Consider the following 9,883-nt stretch of genomic DNA (forward strand, 5'->3'; position numbering starts at 1 on the left):
TATAGTTGTAGTGCTTTGATTAGCATCCTGATGCTACTAATCTTTGGAATTTGGGAGCAGTAGTACATGGAGGGCGGCACAGTTACGTTACCCTGAGCTGCTGACCAATAGTATTTTTGCTGAGATTTTCTTTGTTTTGAATAAGCCAGATTTTTAGGACTAGATGTGCCTTTATATAATTATGAGAAGGTTAAAAAGTAAAGTCTGGTGGGCGGTAAACTAATATCCTATCCCGAAATAGTCCCAGTAGACATAGCCTGTTTGGTAGTGTAACACAATCTTTTTAGAACATTTAAGCAGATTTGGAATTGAAATTATGTTGATACGTTAGAGGTAATGCTTGAATTTCTTTTGACTTTTTTCTTTATTGTTGAAAAACTGCAAAATAAAGTCAGTATTTTCATTTGTGACACAGTCTTACACTTAAAATGCATATACAGTCAGTATATCTGTCTACTTATATATTTTTTTTTCCTAATTTTTCACTGTTAGGGTAGGAGTAGAGAGATTTTTTTGAGGAGGGGAGGCAGTGCAGAAAAGGGCTTGTTATGCGACCTCTGCATTATAGAACCAGGAGGAACCTTAGCTGAAAACCTCTACTTAGATGGTGACCGATACTACCTCCTGAACTACAACCCCACCTGCCTTCTCTCAACCATGTTTCCTGTCATCTCAACCCAACTTAATCTTAATCTTGCCGACTGTATGGTGATTTCAAACTTCTGCCTTCCTTGTTAGACTCTTGGAGATTTTTCTGCTGTCCTCTTGGGCTGAATCCTAACCATTGTCATCACAACAGATCAGTACTTTTCTTTTCTTTGATTTTTAAAAATCAGTATTTACCTCCTGTTTATGAACTATGAAAGCTGTATATCATTCTTTTCCTCACTAATTGCAAAACCAAATTAAAGACAGCGGAACTCTGCTTAGGCTTTTCTTCTGCTTCATCTTTGCTTCCCCAGTCCCTGAGTGCATAAACTGAATTTTGCTTCTCCATTGGTTTGGTTGTTTGTAGGTTTGTAGGTGTATTTGTTTGTTCAACAAATACTACTTGAGAAATTACTGTGTAACAGCTATTGCTCTAGAAGTTGAAGATCCTAATAAAGAAAAGACTGTCTTTTCTGTTCTTTAATATATTGTGCATATTTTATTGCAATTGTCTGCTTTTACCATTATATGTAAAATGTGTATTTTCTCTCTTAGATTTTTTTCTTTTTTTTTTTTTAAGATTTCAATACAATTTACTCTTTTTTTTCCCCAGTAGATTTAGGGACTACACATGTTTTTTGTTACATGGATGAATTGTATAATGGTGAAATCAGGGCTTTTCCTAGGTTTTCTTGAGTTGTAAGTTCTTATGTTTTGAATCTTTATATTCCAAGTACCTAGTACCATAATAGGCATTTTTGTCATTTGTAGCCATCTAGTTAAATCCTTTTGTTTTGTGAAGGTGAAAAGTTGAAGCCCCAAAACAATATAATGCAAAGAAGCAAATATAACTTGTTAATGTCTAAAATGGAAATGGTACCTGGGACATCAGGTCTTTCCACTCCTCTATTACTTATGTTAATCTTGTTTGCCTAGATTTAACACTTCTTCAATTCGAGAAGCATTTATTAAGTACCTTCAGTGTGCAAAGCGCTCTGAAGCAAACAGGAGACATAGCATAAATGAATCGGTATATCAAATCTCATTCAGAAAGTGGCGAAGACTAAATTTTTTCTGCCTTCTGGGTTCATATATTCTAATGCGATGTTTCTCAACCTTGGGAATGTTGACATTTTGGACCAATTCTTTGTTTTGAGAAGCTGTTTATACACAGTGTAGGATGTTTGCAGCATCCCTGATCTCTACCTGCTAGAGGCTCTGTGAGGCATACTTTTTAAATCTTTCTTAGGTCCTTTTGTCTGACTGAAGGGTTCTCTGAGGCATCATTTTAGAGCTTTCTGAGATCTTAACAAAGGGTTTTACAGTTACGCCCTTGGTTTCATTTTTAGATCTTGTTTTTCTGTCTGTGTCCTAGATTTAATCTTTGCCCAGAAGCCGAGTGTTAATGTTAGTATCATTTGCTGACTGGTGAGGTTTGGAATGAGAAAAAGTTTTATTTTCAAACCCAACAAGTTCTAGCACCTTTATATTTACCAGTTTTTCCTATTACTTTTTTTCTTCTTTGATTCTCCTGTGAGTAATATGAATAAAACAGACAGCAGCTTCAATACACGCCCTGGATATCGCCTTCGCTAGATCACTCAGTTTATTAGGTACATTTTCTATTTTGCGTATAACCAGAGGCTACCATGTTGCCAGACTTCTTGTCACTGCATAATGAGGAATCTTTTTCCTCCATTTGTTTTTCTTTAACATTTTCCTCACTTTCATTTAAGCCCTCTCTGGCAGGCTCCTCGTAGACTGTCTTCTGCTTTTTCATACCCTTTAGTTTCTCACTGATGCTCCCTTGAGGGTCCTTTTGACTTCTATCCAGTCCCATAGACACTTCTACCACATATTTTAGGGGTTTTTTTAATAGTACCCCAGTTTCAGGTATCAAAACCTCTATAATTATCATTGCTTCATAAGAAATCAACCAAAACTTAGTGGCTTAGAACAATAATCATTTATTATTTCACAGTTTTTGTGGATCAGGAGTTTGGAACAGGTTAGCTAGGAGATTCTGACTTAGGAGTCTGTCATGAGATTGCAGTCAGGTGTTTACTGGAGCTGCAGACATTAGACAGTTTTTCTAGGGCTAGAGGATCCATATTGGTTCCTGTCCATGTGGATCTCTCTGTGGTATTGCTTAAGAGTCCTCCTCTAGAGGAAACCTTGTCCAGATAAAGTGATCTAAGAAAAAAAGGGAGCCAGGTAGAAGTTATATTCTTTTTTTTTTTTTTTTTTACCATAACCTTGGAAGGGAGGTGTGAGAATTAAAAATCTGCACGTGTATTTTAAAAACAACATGTAACAACAATCCACATGTATCTTCCTAAGTTTCCCCCATGATCTTTTCTATTCTTTCTAACCAGAAATGGAAATGTATAAGGGGCCTGGTGGTGGGGGAATAGGGGAGTGTATTTTGTAGTCACACATAACTTGCACTCTCTTTCCATTGGCTAGCACTGAGTCACATGGCCACAGCTAACTGAAAAGGAAGCTGGGAAATTAAATCCAGCTATATGCCTGGAAAGAAGAGAAAACAGGTTTGGTTGAATAGGGAGAATGGTGAAATCATCAACTAAAATAGGGAACACAAGAAGAAAAATAATATGTCTTTTGTTCTGTATCACATTATTCCTCTTTATGGTCTTGGCTTGATTTTTCAGTTTTCCTTTAATAAAACAATAAACCACAGTAAGATATTATAGTTATTTTGGTGTTTAATAATATTCTAGGGAGTTTTCATTAGCTTTAAAAATTTTGGATGGGTGCTTGCTTTGATTTTCTGTTTTTGAAATATGGGTATAACATCAGTTATTGTTCCTTCAAGTCCTTCTGTGCTTCCTTGTCCTACTGTATGATTATAAACCCTCGCCAAGGGCTTTATTTTTTCCCTCAGGGCATCTTATTGAATACTTGCATCTTCAGTATTTCATCTGGGCCCAATGCTTTGTCTGTTTTAATACTTCTAATTACCTAATTATGTACTATAATGCAGTGAGAAAGCCCTTTATCAGTGCTCTCTTTTCTTAACCCTTTTCTTGCTTAGGAAATATTCTTTTTCTCTTTGTTGTATGAAAAACTCTTCATTACAGACAGCCTAGATATTTGCCTAGCTTCCCTTTATTGTCTATATTGCCCTGTTGAATGTCTTTCCAAGTAACTCTCATCAGGCACCTGGATTTCTAGTTATTGGGGTTCCAAAGCTGTATTTAGTTGCCCTCCATCCCTCACTCCTGATTCATTCTCACGTACTATTGTCACATGAGAAGACATCCAAAGGCAAATAAAATAGTCTAGTTGTCACAGACTACTTTTGTGATAGAATTAGTGACCATTCTATCTTTAAGAGATCTTAGTGTAATCAGATGTCCACAAGAAGGATCCATGAACCAAATGTAATAGAAATTAAGATTATTAAAAATTGTGGTGAATACTTCAGGATAACTAAAATTCGATGAAGGAAAATTTTTCATTATATAAGTATTTTTAGATAATAGTGGAAGAAAAAATAGAATTATAGTTTTACCCATATGATCTCTCATAAATTAATAGATTTAGGGTAATGATCATGAATAGTTATTAGCATCACAAAAAGAGAGATTAGCTAATGTTATGTGCCTTTTATTGGGAGTACACAACACTAACTGTTCTGATTATCTCTTATTGCGTTGTAAAGCACCCCAAAGCTTAAAACAACAGAATTTATTTTGTTGATTAATCTACAACTTGAGCAGGGCTCAGCAGGATGGTTCATCTCTGTTCCACATGGTGTTGACTGGGGCAGCTGGAAGGCCAGGGACTGACTGGAATCATCTGAAGGCTTACTTACTCACCTGTCTGGTTGTTGAAGCCAGCTGTCAGCTGAGACCTCCTCTGGAGCTATGGCTGAGACACCTCCACATAGCCTTTCGTATAGCTGCTTTCCTCACAGCATGGTGGCTTGGTTCTGAGGATGCGTACAGAGAGAGAGCTAGATAGAACCAGTGTTATAACATCACTTTTGATGCACTTAGTTTGCGAGAAGCTGGTCAGTAAGGGCAGCACATATTCAAAGGAGTTAGACTCCTTCACCTTTTTATTGGATAAATGTCAAAGAATTTGCAAACCTGTTCTCAAACCATCATACCAACTATGAAGAATCTGTTGAAAAGTTGAACCTGAATCTGATAAAGTCTCTAGCTCTAACTATCAGTTTATAGGAAATGCAGGGGGAAGAGAAACGTGTTAAATAACACAGTAGAGGTGCAATAAGTAAAATTCACAATGTGGGAAATTTCTACAGGATAAAGAATCTGATTTCTTTGAAAAATACATTGCAAGAAAAAACAAAAGACAGGAAGGACAAATCTATAGAATAAAAGAACGTTAAGAGATATCAAATTGCAATATGGACAAATTTCTTGGATCTTGAACAAAGTTTAAAAATTTTTAGACTCAGAAATTTGAACATTAGATGTTTAAGTTAATGGATTATTATTTTTATTAGTAGTAGTGTTATAATGATACAGTTTTTAAAGACTGCTTATCTTTCAGAGATTCACATTGCAATATTCATAGATACAGTGATATCTGGGATTCATTTCAAAGTAATGCAGTATTGGAGAAGGAGCATATATAAAGCAAGAATTGATTAGTGATGAAGTTAGGTGATGGATGGATTGGGGTTCAGTCTACTATTGACTCTTTATAAATGTTTGAATTTTCTATAATAAAAGATTTTTAAAAGTTATAGTAAAACTATATTGCCTACTAGTTTTGGTTTATTTTGAGACAAAACACAATTTATACACTAAACTTTTTTGATAGCTCTTGTTATTATTTTGCACTATGTAAAATTTGTTTACATCTAGTTTCTTCACATATCTGAGAGAGAAACTTCTATATTTTAAATATTGATCAAATAAGTTAAAACTGAGATAGCACTTTTTTCCATAAAGTAAAAATTTTAGGCTGCTTTATTCTAAATTTCTTCATAGGGTACTGACTTTCTCTTTGCTGTTCATCTCTATTTTTAGAGTTTTATCCTTACCTATTTTACATCTCAATTTTTATTTTCTGGCCACCTGCAGAATATAACTTCTCTTAGACTTTCATTTTCTGATAATAAAAAAATTTGTCTCCCATCTCTGTTTAGTGTGATTTTTTTTTCCCTTTTCTTTTCCTTTCAGATATTTTGGCTTGAATTATGATTTCTACCATTTTCATTCTAATTTTTTTCCCTCTGTATCTTTTCTGAAGTTACTACCATTTCTCTCTTTTTTGTGTGAAATTGTGGAGTCATTGTTGATTTTTCAAAATCTGAATGATTATTGAATCCAGTGAAGGTCAATATTCTGTTTTTTATTACTGTTTCAAAAACAGATTTGCCTTTCCCATGATATTTGGGCTAGACTGATATTCAAATTACTTTACCTATCCTGAAACAACACCAGCTGGCATGAGGTAAAAAAGCCTAGAAATGTAATGGGTGGCAGGGAAGCTATTCTGAAGCTTACAGCATATTATTAAAAACTGATTATTACTATTCCTAGAAATGCTACTCACTGTGCTTTTCTCTCTCATTTCTGATTCACATAAATGTAAAGTCTTCTGGATTGAATCCTGATAATATGATAATCCAGTATTTTTGCAGGAAATATGTTATTGTTCAGGTATATTCATCAACCTTCTGAGCTTGATTCTTCCGCATAACTATGAAGTCATGGAATTTTACCTAAATGCATTTCTCTGATTCATTTATAACTGATTAGGGAAGCAGTTGGAAAGTACTGCTGTTCTGCTAACTATCCAGATACATTGGCACAGGTATTAATTTCTCTGTGCTTCAGTTTCTTTGCCTGTTAATCTCTGAGTTGGACTGGATAATCTCCAAAGACTCTTTCAGCTCAAAACTTCTCTGAATTTCAGTTCTTTTTCCAACCTCTGAAATAGCATAAAGTTTTACTTCTTTTTCAGAGCTTTTCTCTTTCTACCTTACTTACTTGATGCAATGGATTCTTCATCTGAATTTAGAGAAGAAGTCATACTCTTCTAAAAAAGAGAATGTCATGAAACTTCACAAATTAGCACTTCAGCATTGTAGAGTAGAATTGTAGATGGTGTGCCATTGCATAGGTCTGCTATGTCTGCCTAATACATGTTTTCAGTTGATTGGGTGTTTGCTAAAAGTGGGCAATTTAAATTATCTACCTGCAATTTAATTCTTCTAGATCTCTAGTTTTTAATCTTACAAGTGGTTAGTATGCATTTAAATGAAACCATGAATTGGTATACAGTATAATTTACATTTTTAGTATTTAAGTATTAAACTCTTATTACATAGTTCATGGATATTTGTTGCAACATGCATGTAGCAGTTTTTAGTAGTACTTTCTTCCATAATCCATTGAGATTTCAGCAGCTATACAGAATTTGGTTGTGTCAGTGTACATAGAAAATTTCCAAAGAATAGGTAAGGAAGGGGACACACATAATCATTAAGCCAGGTGAGCCAAATCTTTAGACATGAAGCCTGCTTAACGACAGGGCTAAATTTAAGACATAATGAGGAAGAGGAGGAGAAAAATTCACCTCTCAAAAGGATTATTCTATTCTTACCTTAATGGCTATGTTTCCCCAAGAAATTTCTCTACAGCAATTTATTTTACTAACTACTTATCTCTGTTTCATCCTGATTAATTTGGAATATTTGACTTTCTAAGGGCTTTAACAACTTTCTTTTGTCCCAAATAAGTCATTTAGTAAGTTTTTGTATTTCTTTCCTACTTTCAGTGCATTTGACATCTCTCTGGAACTTCTTTTGGTTTCCACGGCATATTATCCTTACTGAGACTCTACCTTGAGGTTAATTATTCTCTTCTTTAAGAAGTTAGTTTTGCCACCCCTATTTGAACTTCCGTGTCTAGAAGTCACTTGTGCCACCCCTACTCAAACTCCTGTGCCTGGATAGGGACTGACTAGAGGATCACACTAAGGTTTTCGCAGAGATGTGAAGTAACCTTGCTCAGGTCCTTAGGTTGTTTCCCAGCCCCCAAAAGAGATGCATCCTTGCTGCTACAGAAAAGATCAAAAATCTATGTCTCGGGACAGTTGCACATCAACAGCAGTTGCAAGAAAAAGTCAAATGAACAGATAAAGATGAAATAGGCCTTAATCTATATTTAAAATTAGGACCAGAAAAAAAGATGCTTCACAAATCTCTAGCATAGTTCACCCAAAATCCTAGTCTGGACTGGAGGGAAAGTTATAACTCTCATAGGGAGCCAACAGAGGATCAGAGTGAAGCATAAAACAGCTGAGGTCTCCAGAAATAGGCGGCAGCAAACCATTATAATATGAAGTAAAACATCCATTATTGCTCTTTAAAAGACTCTTATTAAGGAGTATTTTTCAGTTTCAATAATGCCCCATGACTCCATGCTCTAGGTCATCTTCCTCTTCAATCTCTCACATTTTCTCTTATTTTCTAGTTCCAAAGCTACCTAATTCACATCCTGATCACCTAAAGTACCATTACTCAAATATTAGTAATGACCTATATTTCTCAATGTCTACTACTGGTAATGTACTATACGTGGTGCTTTCACATAGTCTCATGCTGATCACCAGATCAGTATTGTTCTCTCTGCCCAGTGGATGAGGCAGTTGAGCAATCGTTTGCTCAAGATTACATAGCTAGAAATTATGCAACGTGAATGTGAACACAGACTTTTGTACTAGAGTTTGGAATTTTTAATATCATGTCATTATAATGCACTCTTATGTCCTTCTTGTAAGTTCTACTCTTTCAGGCTTATTCCTACTTAGAGTTACTCACATACTTTTTTTGTTATAATTTCCCCATTCAAAAATGTAGATTCACTGTGTTGTTTGTTTAGTTGTCAATTCAGCATTCAAAGCTGTTTCCAGACTTGCCCCACCTTTTCTTCTGTCCCACTATCTTGCTCCCAACTGTCAGTACTTCATGGAATTCTCTTTTCCTTCTGATTACTAATTACCTTGCTTGCTGCACACTTGAAATACTCATTGCCTTCTGTGCCTTCACATCTTTCCTTCTGCTTTGGTTACCTTCTCCACTGATGTTCCATGTTCCTCTTCTAAAAATTCTTATTCAGACCTTCTAATTGAATCCAGTTGACTGTTCACTGCTACATGACATTCCCTCTGCCTTTACATAGTCATTGTGTATTGCATTGCTATGTGTTTGCACTTGGGTTCTTGCAGTTGTATATTCTTGCATTATAAACAACTGTTTATACTCCTTTCAAACAGATTCCCTCCTCTTTTTCTATTTCACATTACCTCAAAGCACCTGGTAGAGTTTCTGAACCAGAGAACATTTGTTCCATTTGAAGTCTACATTTTAATAAGATGAAGTGGATAGTGTGGTCATACATAACATCATAATTGAAGTACTGATATTTTATGTCAAGAAAAAACAATGACAGTGATATTTTGAAATAGTTGGTACTTTTACAAAATCACATTCTAGTCCTACAAATCAAATGAGCTGAAACAAAGCAACCCTTGCCCCCAGATGGGCTATAATTCATTTTGCTTAAAAATTATTGTATGTATTCACACATGTGTGAAGTATGTGAAGAAATATGACATGTTTAGATGTTGAAGGGTGTCATTTACCTCTGGGGTATAATCATTCCCCTTTTCCTCACCCCTTTTTCATCCCACCGATAGCATAAGTTACATGACAAATGCAGGCTTGTTCTAAAACCTGAAGCAGCCCTTGGCATCTCTTGAAGATGAGAGTTTGAGGGTGATCCTTGAACCTGTATTAGTGAGTTTCATTCCTGTGTTTTCTCTTTTCAGGTTTCCTGAAATGCAGTTTTTCCAACAAGAAAATGTGAGAAAAATTCTTACAGATGTTCTTTTCTGTTATGCTAGAGAAAACGAGCAGTTGCTTTATAAACAGGTAATGAAAATATCTTACAGGTGGCATCCATTGACTGAAAATTTTCTATACAGCTTGACAAATGATAGAGCAATAATGTAGCCTTTATTGTATCCAAAGTTGTATCATAATGCTAAAGCAATCAGAGAGCTGCTTGTCAGCTGCATGGTGAGAAAAGTAAGCTCATTGAAGCACATATGCTTCTTCCTCATTATAAGACATTCCACCAAATTGTCTTCTATAAGGTGTTCAATCTTTTCTTTCAACTTTGTGAGTTTGTTTATAAACAGCATCTTTGAAGCCAATCTAGTAATAAAA

At 35.2% G+C, this 9,883-nt stretch overlaps 1 protein-coding gene across 1 annotated transcript in view; it reads left to right on the forward strand.

Moving 5' to 3' along the window:
- The window catches only part of TBC1D5 (TBC1 domain family, member 5), a 396,708-nt gene that overhangs the window by 131,039 nt on the left and 255,786 nt on the right, over positions 1-9,883 (forward strand). The window contains exon 8 of the mRNA XM_012663212.1: positions 9,484-9,655. Coding sequence (XP_012518666.1) covers positions 9,484-9,655 — 172 coding nt within the window. The remainder of the gene's footprint in view (positions 1-9,483; positions 9,656-9,883) is intronic.

This window comes from Propithecus coquereli, unplaced genomic scaffold, assembly GCF_000956105.1.
Source record: "Propithecus coquereli isolate 6110/MARCELLA unplaced genomic scaffold, Pcoq_1.0 Scaffold12, whole genome shotgun sequence".
Taxonomy (NCBI): domain Eukaryota; kingdom Metazoa; phylum Chordata; class Mammalia; order Primates; family Indriidae; genus Propithecus; species Propithecus coquereli.